This window comes from Sus scrofa, chromosome X (assembly GCF_000003025.6).
Source record: "Sus scrofa isolate TJ Tabasco breed Duroc chromosome X, Sscrofa11.1, whole genome shotgun sequence".
NCBI classification, from domain to species: Eukaryota; Metazoa; Chordata; class Mammalia; order Artiodactyla; family Suidae; genus Sus; species Sus scrofa.
In genome coordinates, this window is record NC_010461.5 from 50394075 (window position 1) to 50415551 (window position 21477).

Below are 21477 nucleotides of genomic sequence, written 5' to 3' on the forward strand. Positions count from 1 at the left end.
GAGATAACAGAAGACAAAATCAGTGAAAATTACAAAAAAAAATCACAAAATATCTAAATTAATAGAGTCATAACACATTTATGAATTGGAAAATATATCACAGTAAAGATGTCAATTCTTTGTATCCACAAATGGATCTACTGATTTAATGCAATTCCGAGCAAATTCTCCAAAAGGATTTTGTAGACATAAGCAAGCTTACTCTAAGATAAAACACAGGTCCTAGAATAGCTAAAACAATTTTGGAGGAGGGAAGGGGGAGGAAACAAGAATAAAGATGAATAAATCACTCTACTCAATTTACTATGTAGCCACAGTAATTAAGATATTATGGTTTTGTGGAGGGATAGACACATAGATCAATGAAACAGAATAGAGAATCCAAAAATAGAATATGCAAATATACCCAACTGGGTTTTTCTAAAAAGACTCAATAGCATTCCAGTGGAAGAAGGATGGCCTTTTCAACAAATTGTGTTGGAATAACTGGATCTCCATAAGCAAAAAACAAATAAAAAGAACATAAATCTCACACTCCCTAAGGGTGAAGGGGAAGGAGTGGGATGGATTGGGAATTTGGGGTTAATAGATGCAAACTTTTGCCTTTGGAATGGATAAGCAATGAGATCCTGGTGTATAGCACTGGGAACTATATCTAGTCACTTATGATGGAGCATGATAATGTGAGAAAAAAGAATGTATACATGTATGTGTGACTGAGTCACCTTGCTGTACAGTAGAAAATTGACAGAACACTGTAAACAAGCTATAATTGAAAAAATAAAAATCATTATAAAATTTTAAGAAAGAAATTAACTCAAAGTGGATCATGGATAAAATATAATTTTTAAAACAATAAACATTTTAGAAATGATAGGAAAAAATCTTGGGAGTCTAGAGTTTGGCAAAGAGTTCTGAGACTTGACACTAAATAAATGAACCATAAAAGAAAAAAATCAACAAATTGGACCTCATTAAAAGTTAAAACTTTTGCTCTGTGAAAGGCTATGTGAACTGAAAAAATATACAAGCTAAACACAGGGAGAAAATATTTGCAAACCTCATATCTGACGAATTACTAGTGTATAGGCTATGCAAAGAATGCTCAAAACTCAACCACAAAACACAAACAATCCAATAAGAAACTGGGAAAAAACATAAACAGACATTTCACTGAAGAGGATATATAGATGGCCAATAAGCACATGAAAATATACTCATCATAATCAAGTATTAGGAAAATTCAAATTAAAACCATGATGAGATATGCCTATCAAAATGGTTAAAATTGGAGTTCCCGTCATGGCACAGTGGTTAACGAATCCGACTAGGAACCATGAGGTTGCAGGTTCGATCCCTGGCCTTGCTCAGTGGGTTAACGATCCGGCATTGCCGTGAGCTGTGGTGTAGGTTGCAGACGTGGCTCGGATCCCGCGTTGCTGTGGCTGTGGTGTAGACCGGTGGCTACAGCTCCGATTTGACCCCTAGCCTGGGAACCTCCATAAGCCACGGGATTGGCTCAAGAAAATGGCAAAAAAAGACAGAAAAAAAAACAGTTAAAATAAAAAACAGTGACAATATCAAATATTGGTGAGGATCTTAAAAAGTGATCATACAATGAAGGAGAACATTTATACACTGCTGATAATGGGTTAAGGATCCATCATTGCCACAGTTGTGGTGTAAATTGCAACTGCAGCTCAGATTTGATCCTGGCTTGGGATCTTCCATGTGCTGTGAATACAGCCAAAAAAGAAAAAAAAATTCAACTAAAAAGAAAAAGGAAAAGACATAAAATATAAGCAATACCACGGGCTAAGAAGCAGTGATGAAGATGAGCCTGAATACCCATGGGTGATACTCAGGGAGGAATAGGGATTGCTGGGAGTGGGAGCAAGGCCAGGGGAATCCAAGAACTAGGAATGAGTCTTTTCAGACTGGTATGGGGATAAGGAGTTTGTAACTCAAGGCATTAAGTGGGATTTCTCTTGGTATTCTTATCCTCAGTGCACACAGTCCTCAGATCTGGCATTCAGGCCAAATGAGCTAAATAGAATCAACCTCAATAAGGCCTCTGAGGTGACTGAAACCAGTGACTGTGACAATATCCTTGTAGTTAAACTAATAAAAATATGATACTATGGGCACAGAGAGATGTCCTGCATATATAGTAATGGCTTATCTGTCCCAGAGTTCTAAAATACCTTCTCTTCCTGCCTGCTGGCTGGTACATGAAAGCCAAACTTCAGGGCCTTGGACCTTTCCTCACACTCTGAGAAAGGTTTGTGCTCAGTGGATGTATTTATTTCCCATTGCTGCTGTAACAAATTGCCAGAAATTTCATGGTTTAAAACAACACAATACAAATGTATTACCTTGCAGTTCTGGAGTTTAGAAGTCCAAAATTGGTTTACTGAGCAAAAATCAAGATATTGTTACTTCTGGAACATAGAGCTGCATTCCCTCTGGAAGCTCTAGGGGAGAACTTCTTTGCCTTTTTCAGCTTCTGGAAAACCATCCGCATTCTGTATCTCAAGGCCCTTTCTTCCATCTTCTAAATCAGCAAAGTAGCTTCTTGTAGTCTGTCTTTGACTTTGGCTTTCCTGCTTCCATTATCACATCTCTTTCTGTTTTCCTACCTCTGATGTTTCTTTATAAGGAACCTTGTGATTATTTTGGGCCCACCCAAATAATACAGGGTAAACCCCCCAATCTCATGACCCATAAATTAATCACATCGACGAAGTCCCTTTTGTCAGATAAGGCACATATTCATAGGTTCTGGAAATTAGGATGAGGACATCTTTGGGTGGCCATTATTTTGCATACCACAGTGGAGAAAGCTCAGACTTTCCCCTAAGTACATCGTAAAAGCTGGAGAGAAGATAGAATATAGGACATTGGGTCTGGCAAGAGAAGAGCTTGAGTTCCACCTTCTCAGATTTCTGAGTTTAACTAAGCATAGGCTTTAAGCACCTTGGCTAGAGCAGAGCACACAGCAGTTGCTCAATCAATGGCACTGTATCCTCCCTTGGAGGATCCTCCACAGCCTCTCTGGTTTAAGTCAGCACTGGGCTTCCGGAGGTTCCTTCAAGGCCCAGGTCAAAAGTGAGCTGTCCATGAAATTTCATATGGAAAGCTCCTCATCAGTCAGATATAAGTCATCATTTGGAAGTTCATAGCACACACATAGGACTTCTACACTTAGGTCCTCTAAATTTTGCCTCTAAATCAATAGACAAAGAAGGAATTTACTATGCTGCCTAGTAATAGATCCTGACTATCTAGGAGAAACTGGACTATTACTTCACAATGAGGTTAGGAAGAGTATGTCTGGTGTAGGAGACTCCTTAGGACATCTCAATACTACCATTCTCTGTGAGTAAACTCAATGGAAAACTACCACAACCTAACACAGTTAGGACTACTGATGGCCCAGATCCTTCAGAAGTGAAGGTTTGGTCATCCCATCATGTAGGTAGACAACTACAGCCAGCTGAGTTACTTTAGGGCAAAGGGAATACTGAATGGATAGTAGAAGAAAGCAGTTATAAATACAAACTATGACCATGTGACCAGTTATGGAAATGAGGATTGTAATTATCATGAGTATTTCCCTCTCATTTCGTTATAAATAGGTCTGAGCATATATTTCTTCCAGGGTGTTTTGATTAGAGTAACATTTTAATCAGTAAAGCAGATTTTCCTCCATAATGTGGGTGGGTCTCATTCAATCAGTTAAAGTCTGAATATAAGGGCCCAAGTAAAAGAGAATTTTCCAGCAGAGTGCCTTCAGACTTTACCTGGAACTTCAGCTCCTCCTCCTTGATGGCCTTCTAAATGAAATATTGGCTTTCCCTACCCATAGGTGCATTCTGCAGCTTGGACTTCCAGCCTCTAAAATTAAATGAACCAATTCTTCATAATAAATATCTTTATGTGTGTGTATAAATACAAATATATATTGGCTCTGTTTCTTTGGAAAACTCTGACTAATACAGACTGGGAAGGAGGAAATTAATTTTAAGTTAGTGGAGACCCTATCTTTCTCCACTACTGGAGTAGGAGCCCTTTGAGGGCAGGGACTAAGACTAACTCCTCCCTACTACCGGAGGGCTCAGCACAGGTCCTAGAACAAAGTAGACACTCAAGTATTACCTATCCAGCATATTAGAATTAAATTAATTAAAAGATCAATCAATCCTAGGCTTAGTCAGAGAGTTCTGAACCTGGGCAATGCCCCATATACTTCTATAGCTTCCCTTAGGGGTAGTAGAGCATGGGACTATTCCAGAACCTCAGGGAAATTCAACTGGCTATGTTGACTCTAATGGCTATAAATCCACAATGTAGGGCACAGTTCATCAAAGGTAGTTCAACACTTTCTGGATAGTTTGAATAGATCAACACAATATAGTGGCTTTTAACTCACATTTAAAACTATTTTGTCACAAGCATCATAATAAATGGAAACAACTTTCTAAAGTCATGCACTTCATCTCTCTGCCTCAAGCAACACTGTACTCAAAAGCGTTTAGAAGCTTTTATAGAGCAATAGAAAGAATGACAATCAGCCTCAGTCATCTAATGCAGCATCATTACTAACCTTCATGTTCTAAACTAAAATCTTCCAAAATATAACAAGATCAAATGTTCACTGGGCACATGCCATGTGCCAGATTTCTTGGTTAGATATTCACATATAGCAATTAATTTAGCCCTCAGAATAGCCCCTAAGCAGTAGCTACTATTCTTATTCATATCTTATAGAGAAACATAATTGTTAAAAAATTTGTTTAAGTTTACACATGTAACGACTAGTAGACATAACAGCATAGTAAGCTGTCTAGCTCCAAAGGCCATACTCTTCACCATTATGCTTTTATTATATACTAGTCACCTTTCTCTTATTTCTTCTTTCTTCTTTCTTTCTTTCTTTCTTTCTTTCTTTCTTTCTTTCTTTCTTTCTTTCTTTCTTTCTTTCTTTCTTTCTCTTTCTTCCTTCCTTCATTCCTTTTTTTTTAATTATTTTATTCTTCCTTTCTTTTTTTTTTCTTTCTTGGCTGCCTTGTGGCATACGGAGTTCCCAGGCCAGGGGTCAGATTTGAGCCACTGTTGTGAACTAAGCTGCAAATGTGGCAACACCAGATCCTTAATCCACTGTGCTGAGCCAGGGATCAAACCTGCATCCCAGCACTCCCAAGATGCCACTGATCCTATTGCGCCACAGTGGGAATTCCATATACTAGTCACTTTTCTTAAAGAGCATGCCACAAATCCAATTTCCATAATGCAGGAATCTAGCTTCATCTTGGATCCCTAAGTGAGGTAATTTGTCTACTTGGGAGAAATGAAACAGAATTGAGCAGTGCTGTGCCAAACCATGTAGGAATCCAAGGAAAAAGGAAAAATCAATAATACTGATCCTGTCTTTACTTAAAATTTTGTTATTTTATTAAATGTGGATTTTTGTACCAATTTCATTTTTTAAAATATTATATTTATTATATTAATTATTTATCCTGATTATTGAGTTTTTTGGCACCTCCCCTTTAAAATTTATGTCCAAGGCAAATGTCTCACTCACCTTACACTAGTCCAAACCCTGGAATTAAGTGGAGCAGAAGGAAAGAAAGAACATTTTTGATCAGTTTGTTCTGTCTAGGCTTTACGGACCGGGAGCACTTATTTTCTGGGAAACCCAGTCAATGGTGAGGTCTGGCTTTATGTGGACAGCTAGGGGATCTCTCTGACTACCATATAACTTTGATTGGGATTAGGCTAAAAGGACCTCTGAGAGCATCCAGTTCAATTTTCTTATGTCCAGAGAAGAGTGGGAGAGAAAGGCCCCCAATTTACCCAAGGCCAGTGCTAGAGCCCAGGGCTCCTGACTCCTCATTTAGTGCTCTTTCAATGGCTTGCCATCAGAAGAAATCTTTGGGTCCTGTGGTATATAATAAAAGATAAATATTTGGTCCTTGTCTGTAGATCCTGGCAAGTGAGTTCCTACAACCCTTGGAAATTTCAGAGTGACAAGAATTTCTTTTATAAGTTAATGAGATAACTGGTAGTTCAGAATGGGGGCATGTCACCAAAAAGAACAAATCGGTTAAAACTTTCAGCCTCACTCTCCAACCTCGCAGGAGGGGAGAGGGGCCTGAGATTGAATTCAGCCATCAAAGGCCAATGATTTAATCAACCATGTCAACAAAATGAAACTTCCAGAACCCCACCCCCAAACAACAGGGTTCATAGAGCTTCCTTGCAGGTTGGTGAACACATTGAGGTGCTAGGACATTGTGTCTAGAGAGGGCACAGAGTTATACACCCTTCCACTCCAATACATTGCCCTTTATAATTCTTCAATTTGGCTATTCCTGATTTGTATCTCTTAAGATAAACCTTGAAGGGGTAAGTGGGAATGCCAAAATTTGTAGCCAAGTAGAACAGAAGTGTGAATAATCCAGGAATCTGATAATTAAGAGTGTTATCTAAAATGAGGGTAGTCTTGTAGGACTGAACTTCTTTTTTCCTTTAGCTGGTATGCTGATTGTTGTCTTCACCTGTGGCACCTGGAAGTTCCTGGGCCAGGGATCAAATCCATGCCTAAGGAGTGACCCAAGCCACTTCAGTGATGATGCCAGAACCTTAACCTGCTGCACCACAAGAGAACTCCGGGACTAAGCTCTTAAACTTGTATAATCTGATATTAATTCTGTGTAGTTAGTGTCAGAATTGAATTGAATTGTAAAACACCATTTGGAATCAGAGAATCAAAGAACTGACTGATATCAGAGGAGGGGGAACCCTCTCAGGTCCCTATGCCAGCCAGATTGGAGATGAAAACTCCTACCTGTCTGACTCTAGAACTCAATTTCTGAGCATATGCTCTGTAGTTGTATAAAAGCTTCTCCTTCATGGAAGGTTTTGGCTTCTGGAAGAGTGAGGTTCATCTGGTTCTCAAGTTTATAGTGAGCTACAGCAATGCTGGCAGCATAACAAGTTCATGACAAATACATCACTTCCAGCTCTGAGCTCCCTACAGTCTGAAGCTCCTATAAGGGTAGGGCTGAGAAGAACAGCCTCTACTGATCCTGCTTTCCAGGAAAAATGCAAATGGAATTTTGCAAGATCCTCCAGGTCTCTGAAATAACATATCTTTGCCATCTAAGCAAGGAAATGAAAACTGCTCTCAACACTGAACTTTTCTCCAACTCTAAACATTCTTGAAAGTCCCAATACATCAGGGCTTCAGAAGATAATTATCATTTTGGCACTCTCTGAAACTTGCCAATTGCCATCAAGGTTATTATCAAGCCCACTAGGACCTCTATCCTTTGGAACTCTTTTGAACTTTTGCCAGGATGTCCACCATCTCATCCATCTTGCAGTTCCCCATGGCTGGTGTGCTGATTGTTGTCTTCACACTTTTGCCCTCTCTAGGTCTGGAAAGAGCTCTCCAATCTTATCCCTCTCATCCACCCCCTACACATCATTTTTAGAACTACTGATAATTTTTCAAAGAAAATCTCCCCTGGGATTCAGGATCCAGTCTGTTTCCCTGACTTCTTCAAGTAGAATTAAGTACTTCTACAGACCTGGTTCAATCCTTTTCTTAGGATGTATCACATTGCTCTGATTCCTTATTGGTTTATGGTTCTCTCCTGGTTAGACTGAACTCCTTGAGAGCACAGTTTCCTTTGAAAGTCTGTATCCCAGCACTCAGCTCAGTTCTTGGAACACAGTCTGTCTTCTGAATGAATAAATAAATGAATAAATACACAAACTTACTGCATGACTTAGAGAAAATCATTTCAATTCCCTGTAAATTTGCAAAATTCAGAACAGAGATCATTACTATCCTCATGACTTTTTAAATACAAATTAATTATTACTAGTTTTAAAATTCTGGCAAAATTATATGAGTTCCCATTGTGGATCAGTGGTGAGAAACACGACCAGTATCCATGAGGATTCGGGTTGGACCCCTGGCCTCACTCAGTGGGTTAAGGATCCAGCATTGCCATGAACAGTGGTGTAGGTTGCAGACATGACTCGGAACCTGCATTGCTGTGGTTGTGGTATAGACCAGCAGCTGCAGCTCCTATTTGACACCTAGTCCGGGAACTTCTGTATGCCACAGGTGTGGCCCTAAAAAGTAAAAATAAAATAAAATAAAATTCTGGCAAAATTATAAAGATCAAAAGCAGATCAGTGGCTGCAAGGGGAGTGGGGAGACAACACTGACTAGAAAGTGACATGAGGGAACTTTATGGGATAACGAAAATATTTTATATTATAATCATGTTGTGGTTTCATGAGTATACATATTTGTCAAAATGCATCAAATTGTATGCTTAAACTTGGTGAATTTTATTTTGTGTAAATTATATATTAGTAAAGCTGAACCAAAGTAGTCTGGATTCTCAGCAAGAAAGGAGCTTTAAAATCCAAGGCCAGAAGTTCCTGTTGTGGCTCAGTGGTAACAGGCCCAACTAGTATCCATGAGGATGAAGGTTCGATTCCTGGCCTCAGTCAGTGGGTTAAGGAGCAGGCATTGCCATGAGCTGTGGTGTAGGTCACAGACAAGGCTCAGATCTGGTGTTGTGAGCTGTGGTGCAGGGCAGCAGCTGTAGCTCTGATTTGATCCATAGCCTGAGAAGTTCTGTATGCTATAAGTGCAGCCCTAAAAAGAAAAAAAAAAAAAACCAAGGCCATGAAGATAATCCAGTTAGATGTAGTAAAATTTACATAAACTTGATAATCAAGAACCCAGGTTCCAACACTGGTTCTGCAATGCTAGATGATCTCAAACAAGTTGTTCAAGATCAACTTGAGACTTATTACCTGCCTCTGTTAAATAGGGACAAACAATACCTGCCTTGCTCTCCCAGGGGTATAGACTTCAAAGAGATAACCGATGTGGTTGCATTTTAAAAACTTCAGCACTTACAGTATTGTGATCAGAAAGTCTATGCTGAACAAAAAAAAAAAAAAAAATGTAATCAGATGCAGATAAGCCTTTGCTTAGAACCCAGAGTTAAGGGAAACATACTGGATCCTGAAACTCAAAGCTCATCCTCCCTAGCTCCTCTAAAGAAATTTATCCTTATCAATTGATTAATAGGTTTCCTTCAGAAAAAGTTTTCTCAGCCTAGTCTTGGGGAGAAAAGGCTAGCTAATTTTAACTTTAGGTAGAAATTATGGTTGGCTTTTTGACATGAAGGTTGAAGAGAAAAACCACCAAGAGGGAGACAACAAGGTACTGGTGGAATCAACACCAGTACCTAGATTAAAGGTGACCTGGGTATTAGTATTGCTTCCAGTATATCCCTACCTCCCTTCCTGGCTTTATGGGATGGGGCTACTATCATAGCATGTTCTGTCAGAGATTATCAGCTGATGCTCAGTCTGCCAAAGCCAAAGCCAGTCAAGTTGGAGCCCTAGAAAAGGCAGCAGATAGTGGGGGTGATGGAGGCAGAATATGGCTAGATCCACATGCTTTAAGACCTACTGTGGATAACCTGCTATCTTCCTTAAGTCGGAAGATATGAATATGAAATAGGTATCAGGTCATTGGGCTTGAAGCCACAAATAAACCCATCCTGACTCTGATAATTTGTTTTTTGACCTTGGGAAAGTCTTTTACTTTCTCTCAGCTTCATTTTTTTTTCATCTGTAAAATGGAGATAATACAGTCTTCCCAGGTAATAAATGGTAGTATATGTCAAGACTGCTCTCTTAGATATAAGGTAGACACACATGTAAAGCATGAGTCCTATTTACTCCTAACACTGTTAATAGGAGACCAGCTTGAACTCAGTATTCCCACGGGACAGGGAGAGTGGGTCTCCCCTATAGACCTCCATCTGCTCTGCCTATTTCATCCCTTCCCATCCTTCAGGGCCAAATCCAAATTCCACTTCTTCTAAAAAATCTTGAATATTGTAGTCCACCACTATATTCTCCTTTTTAAATTATCTTAGATTAGTCTGTTGAAAAAGTATTTTGCTCCTAACTCTGAGTTCTCCAGGGATGTGAAAGACAAGACAGAGAAGTCCTGCATTTTGATTTGGGGTCATACAGAGAGTTTGGATCCTGGCTTTCCCGTTTACTAACAAGGTGACTTTAGATCAGTCATGTTCCCACTTTAAGCCTCAGCATTTTCATGAACAAGATGGAGATAATATTTATTGACAGGTCTACAGTGAGGGTAAATAAAATGTTGAATTTAAAAGCATTTTGTAAAATGTCACGGAGATTTAAGCCATTCTATTACTATTAAAATCATAGGAGGACCAAGTGCTAAGCAGGACTAAAAAAAAATTGCTTAAGCATTTCGAGTGCTGTAGATGCCATAGAGCTTCCTCAAGGTTTCCTTGGTGACTGCCATCATTCCTTTTAACCACTGAGTCTAGATACTTTATTCTGATGGAACTACCTCCCTGGATTTCACTTCTTGGGGCCTTACAAAGTCTGGCTTCCTCAAAGAAAGGGCCTTTGCACAAATGACTACTATACTCTATTGGGCTTTTTCATATTTTTTTAAAAATCAAAGTATAGTGATTTACAATGTTGTGCCAATTTCTGCTATATGGCAAAGCGACCCAGTCATACATATTTATACATTGTTTTTCTCATGCTATCCTCCATCAACTGACCAGACATAGTTCCATGATGTTCTATCACAAGGAATTAGATAAGTTCCCTGTGCTATACAGCAATATCTAATTGCTTATCCACTCCAAATGCAGTAGTTCGCATCTACTAAGCCCAAACTCCCAGTCCATCCCACACCCACCTCCTCCCCGTTGGCAACCACAAGTCTGTTCTCCAGGTCCATGAGTTTGTTTCTTTTCTGTAGATAGGTTCATTTGTATGATTGTTTTAATAATATGAAATTTATTTTAAATAACTCTCCATATGGCTTATCTCCTACCTTTCTCTATTAAGATGGCAAACAAATTTAATCAAATAATTCCCTCATTTACTAAATGTAGTCAATATATAATAACCTACTACTTGTAAAGAACTTTGCTCCCTGAGCTGGACCAAATGTGATTTAAAATATTTCAAAGGGAAACAGTTCAGGAGAACTATTTATAATCAGCAAAGTACATTTTGTAAAAGAAGACTAATCTGTGGTTAAAAAATTCAATTTCATTTTCAAACTTTACAAAATGATGGCAATCATTTTATAATACGCTTCTCTTCTGTCTGACCCCACAATTAGTGAAAAGAAATCCATGACTGAGAATATTAATTATGAAACAAAATAAATGAATAAAGAATTAAAAAAAAAAACCAAATGACGAGCTGCTGCCTTTAAGCATACACAAATTATTGATCAGGAGGACGCTGATAAAATGAGAACTAGTGTGGAGACCTGGTTCAAATGAAAATAGGTGTTCAGACCTGCCTGTTGATGCCCTTCAGATTAGGAGGAATGGGCCATGCTGAGCCTAGACCAAGGAACTCTACTGAGGGAAGGCTGGCAAAAAGGCAACTGGGCAGAGGTAGCAAAGAGAAGAAGGCAAGCCCAGTGCCATAGAACTTTTCCTCTGGGCCTCACTTTGCAACTCCCAAACTATAAAACAAAATCTCAACTTCATGACACATCTCCCTGACCAAGAGTTTCTAGGTGGTGGTTGTCATGAAACAAGCAAGAACTGCTGTGGCTAGAAGTCTATTTCTTTTCTTTTCTTTTCTTTTTTTTTTTTTTTTTTTTTTGTCTTTTGTCCTTTTTAGGGCTGCACCCGCAGCATATGGAGGTTCCCAGGCTAGGGGTCTAGTTGGAGCTGTAGCCACTGGCCTACGCCATAGCCACAGCAATGCAGGATACGAGCCGCATCTAAGACCTACACTGCAGCTCATGGCAACACTGGATCCTTAACCCACTGAGCAAGGCCAGGGATCAAACATGCAACCTCATGGTTCCTAGTCGGATTCGTTTCCACTGCACCACAACAGGAACTCCAGAAGTCTATTTCTGAGTGAAAATATTCAAGTTGGAGCTTAGTGATAGTGAAAGATAAGTCACTAGGCCAGATATCTCAGCTCTAATCTCACTAGGGTTTAACCACAGAACTGCAGCCTTTTATGTCCAAACATGTTTATTCCCACATAGACTGACTCATGCAGACACACAGACACATTAGAAGGCAAGCATCTATACACACCTCAAGCAAAAAATGCAAATGAACATGCCCATAGATCCAAACGCATACAACAAAAGCACCAAATGTTAAAACACCCACGGATACACACAGAAGGATACTATATCTATAGATACAGACGCATAGACAGAGAGAGAAAGAGAGAGAGAGGGAGAGAAAGAGAGAGAGAACAGACACACACAAGCAGCTAGTTAAGTTAAAAAGACTCATTTTAGTCATGCTCTGGGACAACCATACATGCATGAAATAGTACTTTACCACGCATATAGATGGGCAAAGATGTATATATAGGCATATGTGAACAGACATGCACATGAACAGAGATACAGTGAGAAAACTACACTTATTATACTTACATAAATACTCAAGAGACATGGATATAGAGACATGGAGATAAAGAAGCCAGCTATCACTGAACTCCCAAAACCAGCTATTATATATATGCATTTATAAAACATTTCCAAGCAAATGCACATAAATATGCCACCAATTATCACTGAAGATGGTCATAAACCCAAAAGATGGAATAAAAGTAAATCGAATTTCCCATGGTTTAAAATCTCACAGCCCATCCTCCCATCTGCCACAGGAAAGGTAGCCAAAGACATCGGCAGCAGCAGGTTGTGTGGAAGCCATAAAAAGTCCTTGATTTATTTCACAGAAAAATTAACCTCAGGGAAAAAAGGTTAATACTCCCAACATTTTTGTAGTCATAAAATAGCTTAGAAACCCATTTTAAAAATTGCTTCCATTCCACATGTTGGAAGCTGTAAGCAATATATACAGTTAAAAGATAGCTTAGAAGAAATAAATGGTTCCAGAGGCTCAACAAGTTCCAAGATGAAACTTGGAAAAATGTCTTACCTCATTAACATACTTGGTTCCTGGTCCCTGGGGGTTCAAGTATCCAGTGATGTTCTTATAGGTTTCTAGTGTCTTGGATCTCTGGTTCAAGTTATCTGTGGTAAGAGAATACCCCTTAGGTTGAGTCCAGAATCAGATCCTTTTAGAGAGTTCTTGCTGCTGGTGAACATGGTCTATCTCTCAGAATTACCAGAATTGAGGTGGCTGAGGGGTGGGAGGGAAGGTTATGCTTAAGCAAGGCCAGTGATAGTGATAAAGGGGGCAGAAGTTAGTAAAGAAGAAATCCAAAGCCAGTATCTGAGGTACCCTGGACCTTCTCTACACTGCTCAGATATTTTGGGAAAGGAAGAACCTCAGAATCCTGTCTGTAACTGCAAAGAAGAACTCCAGGTCTGGACAAATCTCTGGTACCTGAAGTTTTACATGGTATGGAAAGTTTGGTTAATTAAAATACACAAATACTGGACTTTACTGGTGGCTCAGCAGGTTAAGGATATGGCATTGTCACCACTGTGGCCCTCATTACTGCTGTGGTGCAGGTTCAGTCCCTGGCCCAGGAACTTACACATGTCATGGGTGTGGTTAAAAAAAAAAAAAAAACACAAATTTTGTCAAAATCTTGCTTCCAGTAATAGCTATAATTTCTTGCCCCTCCTAACACTTACCTGGTTTTAACTTTTCATTCCTTTCTATTACCCACCTATTAAGAAATATGAGCAGTAAATGTGTCCAAAAGCCTGTGAGTATGAGGAGAAACTGAGGACATATCTAGTCAGACTCAGTTAGAAAGTGAAGTCTGTGTTCTTAGAACAGTCAAAGAGCACTTCCTCCGCTTAAAAGATAAGGATACTGAGGCTCCCTTCCCTTCCCTTCTCTTACTGAGGGGAAAGATTAGAACAGACTACACACAACACACAAAGAAATCCAGCAATGATCAGTTTAAATAGTAGATATAATTATGGGTCAAAATATATAAACAGCATAGTAACCACAAATCAAAAACCTAAAATAAATATACAGAAACAAACAAACAAAAAGAAACCCAAACATACTACAAATGAAAATGATCAAACAACAAAAGGAGAAACAAAAAGAAATGATCAGAAAAGAACTACAAAAATTACTAGAGAAAAAGTCATAGGATGGTGATAAGTACAGACCTATCAATAATCACTTTAAATGTCAATGGACTAAATGCTCTGATCAAAAGACATATGGTGGCTGACTGGATAAAAAATAAAATCCTTCAATAGGCCAAATACAAGAAACTCACTTCAGGGCTAAAGACACACCCAGACTGAATGTGAGGGGATAGAAAAATATTTTTCATGCAAATGGAAGATAAGAAAGCAGGAATAGCAATATTCATATCAGAAAAAGAGACTTTAAAATAAAGGCTATAACATAAGACAAAGAGAGGGAGTTTTCTGATGGCTCAGTGGGTTAAGGATCTGGCATTGCCATGGCTATGGCATGAGTTTGATCTGTGGCCTGGAAACTTCTGCATGCTGTGGGTGTGGCCAAAAAAAGCTATTTAAAAAGACAAAGAAGGAGTTCCCGTCGTGGCGCAGTGGTTACCGAATCCGACTAGGAACCATGAGGTTGCGGGTTCGGTCCCTGCCCTTGCTCAGTGGGTTAACGATCCGGCGTTGCCGTGAGCTGTGGTGTAGGTTGCAGACGCGGCTCGGATCCCGCGTTGCTGTGGCTCTGGCGTAGGCCGGTGGCTACAGCTCCTATTCGACCCCTAGCCTGGGAACCTCCATATGCCACGGGAGTGGCCCAAGAAATAGCTAAAAAGACCAAAAAAAAAAAAAAAAAAAAGACAAAGAAGAACATTATATAATGATAAAGGGATAAACGCAATAAGAGGATATTATATTCATCAACATATACATGCTCAATACAGGAGTACTTAAATATATAAAGCAAATACTAACAGATGTGATGGGAGAAATTGACAATAATACAGTAATAGTAGGAGACTTTAACACCCTGCCAGCATCCACAGACAGATTATCCAGACAGAAAATCATTAAGGTGACAGTAAATGATGCAATAGAGCAGTTACAATTGATGTCTACAGGATATTATACACATAGACAGAAAAATAAACACTCTTTTCAAGTACACATGGAATGTACTCCAGGATAGATCACATAACAAACCTCAACAAATTTAAGATGATAGAAATTATATCAAGCATTTTTTTTCAGACCACAATGGTATGAAACTAGAAATAGACCATAGAGAGAAAAATGGGTAGAGAAAAAAACAAATGAAGACTAAAAATCATGCTATTAAAAAAATAAAGTTTCAACAATGAAATCAGAGAGGAAATCAGAAAATAACTCCAATCAAATAAAAATGGTAACACAAATTTCCAAAATCTATGGGATGCAGCAAAAGCAATTCTAAGAGGGAAGTTCATAGCAATATAGGTCTTCTTCAAGAAACAAGAAAATCTCAAATGAACAGTCTAAATTGCCACCTAAAAGAACTGGTAAAAGAACAAACAAATCTAAAAATCAGCAGAAGGGAAGAAATAATAAAGATTAGAAAGGAAATAAAATAGAAATCAAAAACACAATAGAAAAGATCAAAGAAACCAAGTGCTTTAAAAAAAAAAAGATTAACAAAATTGGTTCATCTTTAGCCAATCTCACTCATCAAGAAGAGAGGATCCACATAAACAAAATAAAAAGGAGGATAAATAATGACTGATTTCACAGAAACAAAATAAAAAGGAGGATAAATAATGACCGATTACACAGAAATGCAAAAAATCATAAGAGAATACTGTGAACAGTTATATTGGACAACCTAGAAAAAATGAATAAATTTCTAGAACCATGCAGTCTGCCAAATCTAAGAAGAAACAGACAATGTGAACAGACTAATCACGGAAAATGAAATTGAATCTGTAATAAAAAAAAATCATAGCAAACAAAAGTACAGGAGCAGACATCTTCATATGAGAATTCTACCAAACATTTAAAGAAAAACTAATGTCTATTCCTCTCTAACTATTCAAAAAAATTGAATAGGAGGGAACACTTTCAAATTTGCTCTATGAGGCCACCATTATCCTGATACCAAAACAGACAAAGACACTACAAAAAAAAAAAGAAAATTACAGACTAATATCTTTGATGAATGTAAATACAAAAATCCTCAGCAAAATATTAGCACACTACATATAAAAATATATAAAAAGGATCATATACTATGACCAAGTTGGATTTATTCCAGGGTCACAAGGATGGCTCAACATTGGCAAATCAATCAATGTAATACAGTAGATTAGCAAAAGGAAGAATAAAAATCCCATGATCATCTCAACTGATGCAGAAAAAGTATTTGGCAAAATTCAACATCTATTTTTTATGATAAAAGCTCTCATTAAAGTGCATATAGAGGGATCATATCTCATCGTAATAAAGGACATTCATGACAGACTCCCAGCTAACATAATACTCAATGCTGAAAAGCTGAAAGCCTTCTCACTAAATTCAAGAACAAACAGGAGTTCCCTTCGTGGCGCAGTGGTTAACGAATCCGACTGGGAACCATGAGGTTGCGGGTTCAGTCCCTGCCCTTGCTCAGTGGGTTGACCATCCGGCGTTGCCGTGGGCTGTGGTGTAGGTTGCAGACGCAGCTCGGTTCCCGTGTTGCTGTGGCTCTGGCGTAGGCTGGCAGCTACAGCTCCGATTCGACCCCTAGCCTGGGAACCTCCATATGCCGCGGGAGCGGCCCAAGAAATGGCCAAAAAAAAAAAAAAAAAAAAAAAAAAAAGAACAAACAAAAATGCCCAGTCTCACCACTTCTCTTTAATATAGTATTGGAAGTCTTAACCCTAGCAATCAGACAAGAAAAAAAGAAATAAAATATATGCAAATTGGCAAGGGAAAGAGGTAAAACTGTCACTATTTACAGATGATATGATACTTTGTATAGAGAACCCTAAATTCTCCATGCGAAACTATTAGAACTAATAAATGATTTAAACAAGGTTACAGGACATATGGTTAATATACAAAAATCTGTTGGTTTCTATACACTAATAATGAAATAGCAGAAAGAGAAAGTTGAAAAACTAATACCATTTAAAACCACATTAAACATACCCAGCAATGAGCTTAACCAAGGAGGTTGTAAGACCTATACTCTGAAAACTATAAAACAATAATGAAGGAAATTGGAGATGATAAAAGAAATGGAAAGATATCCAGTGCAATTAAGATTATTTTGGCCACCCTCCACAACATGTGGAAGTTTCCAGGACAGGGACTGAACCTGTGCCACAGCAGTGACCAAAGCCACTATAGAGAAAATAACTGCTGTGCCACAATAGATCTCCCGGTGCAATTAGGATAATTAAAATGCCCATACTCCCCAAATCAATCTTATTTAATGCAATCTCTATCAAAAGACCTATGACATTTTCTAATATATAATGACATTTTTCACAGAACTAGAAGAACTAGAACAAATCCTAAAATTCATATGGAACCACAAAAGACCTCAAAGCCATAAAAAATAATGAAATATTGCCATTTGCAGCAACATGGATGTACCTAGAGTACGTCATGCTTGGTCAAATATGTCTGAGAAAGACAAGTACTGTATTCTACCACTTACACACAAAATCTAAAAAGTTATACAAGTAAATCTATATGAAAAAGAGAAACAGACTCATAAATATTGAAAACAAACTCATGGTTACCAAAGAGGAGAGGGAAAGGGAGAGGGATAAATTAGGGTATGAGATTAACAGATACAAACTATTACATATAAAATATAAAGTAAAAAGGATATGCTGCATAGCATAAGAGATTGTAGACATTATCTTGTAATAACCTATAATGGAATATAATCTGCAAAAAATACTGAATCACTACTCTGCACACATGAAGCTAACATAATATTGTAAAGCAATCATACTTCAATTAAAAAAAAAAAAGAAACCCAGTAGAGAACTCAGGTCTTATGACACCTGGCTCAGTTATCAAACATGGATAAATGATACCCACCTCTTAAGTGGAAACTCTGAACAGCAAACCATCCTTAAAAGTGTCATCATGAGCTATAGGTTTGAATCTTAGGCAAAGCAGCCACAAAAGTGTCACCATGAGCTATAGATCTACTACAGCCCATACTTGCCACCACTGCAGAACATTAAACCTCCCACCTGGACCAGACCCCAACCACAGTCCCATGATTATGATACAACACACGACCCCTGTCCTATACAACTTAACTCTTCCTAAGTGGTGGGGGGCCTGAGTTCTTTCTCAGTGCCCCAGGCCATCTCTCTGGTCAATAAAACTTTCTCGAGACATCTTGCTCCAGTTGACTGTCTTTTCTTCTCTCCTGTGCACTAACATTTTGGTGCTGAAACCCAGGAGTGTTAGCCGGCCCTCCCTTTCTAATTTCCAGGCTTCTCCTAATGCTCCAAGGCTTAGAGGAACAATTGATGACACCACCCAGGGCTACTCTCTGGGGGTATTCTGAAGGTACTTCTAGGTCTTGGGGGCAGTAGTTTTTAGCCCAAAAGGGTGGAAACCTCCTCTGTTCTTAAACTCTTTTCCTGTTTTCTATCCCCTAAACTGAAGAGCCTTTCAGTGAATGGAGAGAGGCTATTGGAACAACTGAAGACTCAGGCCAGGGCTACTCCCTGGTGAGCTCTGAAGGTTTCTTCAGTTCTTTCTCCCAGCAACTACTGCTCATATGAGTGAAAGTCTCCCTCTCTTCTTTGTGACTATGGAGCTCTGAGGTCTCAAGTGCCTTCTGATGATTACCACCACCCCCCAACACACTCCACACTGGCCTTCATTTCAAAACGAGTGGAAGGTGAGTGAATATTGAAGCTCTCCTCTTCTATTTTTCTTTTGTCTCCAACCCAGACTGATCCTACTTTCATAAAGTCTGGATGTCCAGTCAGCCAGGTCCTGACTTGTCCCAGGGGCTGGTTGATCCCCCTCCTCTGGAAAGACATTTCCTGATCAGGACAGAGCCTCTGTCTCAGATCTCAGACTTCCCTAGGGGGATACCCTTCTGATTGGGTGGATTCCCTAGTTCAGATCCTAGGACCTCTCAGTGGGAAGCCTCTCAGAGCACCTAGGTGGGCTAAAAGGCTCCATATATCGGCCTTCCACTCCCAAATTAATGCTACGGGTGCCTCCTTTTCTCTCCCTCCATGGGACATACTTCTCAGTTGTCTTCTTCATAACCTTTCAACTCTGGGACTTCTCCCAGATATTAAGCCCAAGGGTCTCATTTTCTTCTGCAATATGGCCTTGCCCTAATATAAATTGGATAACAGAAGGCAATGGCCTGAAAACAGCACATTTTTGATTACCAAATTCAATGTGATCTAGAAAATTTTCTGCAATGCAATGGGAAGTGGTCAGAAGTTCCCTACATCCAGGCGTTTGTCTACCTAAGGTCTCAACCCTCTCTTTGCTCTGACTGTAACTCATATCAGGTTCTCCTACTAAATGAACATCCTCTCGCAGTCTCTCCTCACCCTTCCCACAAGCTGAATCCAAATATCCTCCTCCCTATCCTTCTTCCATTTCTTTGACCCCATAAATGCCTCGTTCCCACTCTGATTCCTCATGACCCTGAACCCCTGCCCCCAAATCCCCCCCCCCAGCCATAATCCCCCCATGACCAGATCCCACACAAAAAAAAATCTTCAGAGGCCCCTCTCCTTGCTTTAAGGGAGGTCACAGGAGCCAAAGACACTGCCAGAGTTCATGTTCCTTTCTCTCTGGGAGACTTATCCCAAATAGAAAAATGCCTCAACTCCTTTATCTCAGATCCCACTACTCATACAAAAGAATTCCAGGAGTTCCCGTCATGGCTCAGTGGTTAACGAATCCGACTAGGAACCATGAGGTTGTGGGTTTGATCCCTGGCCTTGCTCAGTGGGTTAAGGTTCCGGCGTTGCCATGAGCTGTGGTGTAGGTTGCAGATGTGGCTCGGATCCTGCGTTGCTGTGGCTCTGGTGTAGGCCGGTGGCTATAGCTCTGATTCAACCCCTAGCCTGGGAACCTCCATATGCCGCAGGAGCAGCCCAAGAAATGGCAAAAAGACAAAAAAAAAAAAAAAAAAGAATTCCAAAAATCTCATTCACTCCTAAGACCTGACTTGGCAAGATATATATGTTATCCTTAACTATTATCCCCCTGAAGAAAGGAACAAATTTGGCTGGTAGCTCAACCCCATGCAGACTTTCAAGATCCTGCTAACAATCCCATAGGAACTCTGGCTGTCCCTCATGTGGACCCTAATTGGAACTATCAAACAGACTCCCTAGATAGGCAAAAGAGAGGCCACTTTATCTCCTTCCTAATAGAGGATATGAAAAAAATGCTCATTAAACATTGCTAATTATGATAAAATTAGAGAAATAATACAAGAGCCCCAAGAAAATCCAGCTCTTATGTCACATCTTACAGAGGCTAGTCTTAAATACACCATCTTAAACCTAGAAGTGAAGAGAGTAAGACCTATCTTCACATGCACTTTAGCTCTCAGTCAGTACTAGATATAAAAAATAAACTACAGAAGCTAGAAGATGGCCCCTTGACCCCACAAAGTGACCTTATTAAAGCTGATTTAAAGGTCTTTAATAATAGGAAGAAGAAAAAGCCCCAAAACTAAAACAATCCATAACTAAATATCAGCTTCTTGCTGCTGCCATACAAGAAAATCCTCAAAAAATAAACCAAGGTCCCCAACTAGGTATATTAAACACAAAGAATAAAATGACACCCCCACACACACACACCAGGGGCCTGTTTCAAATGTGGTTTTGAGGGACATTGGACATGGGGAATGCTCCAATCTGAGGCCTCTGTCAGGCCCTTGCCATAAATGTGGCCAAATGGTACATTGGTAGGGGGACTATGGGAAGCCCAGGCAGACCATTGCTGCCCCAACCCCATGAAATCTGCTGCAGAGACTATCAACATGCACAACTTGTTGGGCCTGGCCATGGAAGATTTACAGGGCCCAAGGCCACCAGGCCCCCACCCTCTTACTACCACTCTAGAGCCTCGGAGATCTATGGCAGTAGCAGGTAAGACTGTGTCATTCTTACTAGACACAGGGCACATACTCTGTACTACCAGTTTTCAGGGTATAACCTACACCTCCCCCACCTCTAGATCGATTACCCACTATACCACAACAGGGTGAACCTTTAATCTGCACACTCTTTGACACCACTTTTTGCCATTCATTCCTAGTCATCCCCACATAACCATAATCCTATAATCGGGAGAGACATCTTAATTAAATTCCAGGACTACATTCAATTCCCCACAAAAACCAAACACAAAATTATACTCTTATGCCAGCCAGACTCAGAGCTTGCCCCTCCCAGTCCCTTCTCTCTCCCCTCTGATATAAACCCTATTGTTTGGGACAC

The 21477-nt window shown here is 39.5% G+C and overlaps 1 protein-coding gene across 2 annotated transcripts in view; it reads right to left on the minus strand.

Annotated features, from left to right (window-relative positions):
• ARHGEF9 (Cdc42 guanine nucleotide exchange factor 9) overlaps nucleotides 1-21477 on the minus strand; it is a 418109-nt gene that overhangs the window by 234163 nt on the left and 162469 nt on the right. Inside the window, exon 4 of one of the 2 annotated variants that reach the window (XM_021080633.1) lies at nucleotides 13041-13135. The exons of the other annotated variant lie outside the window; for it this stretch is intronic. Within the exon in view, the coding sequence (XP_020936292.1) occupies nucleotides 13041-13135 (95 nt within the window). The remainder of the gene's footprint in view (nucleotides 1-13040; nucleotides 13136-21477) is intronic. 2 annotated transcript variants of the gene reach the window in all.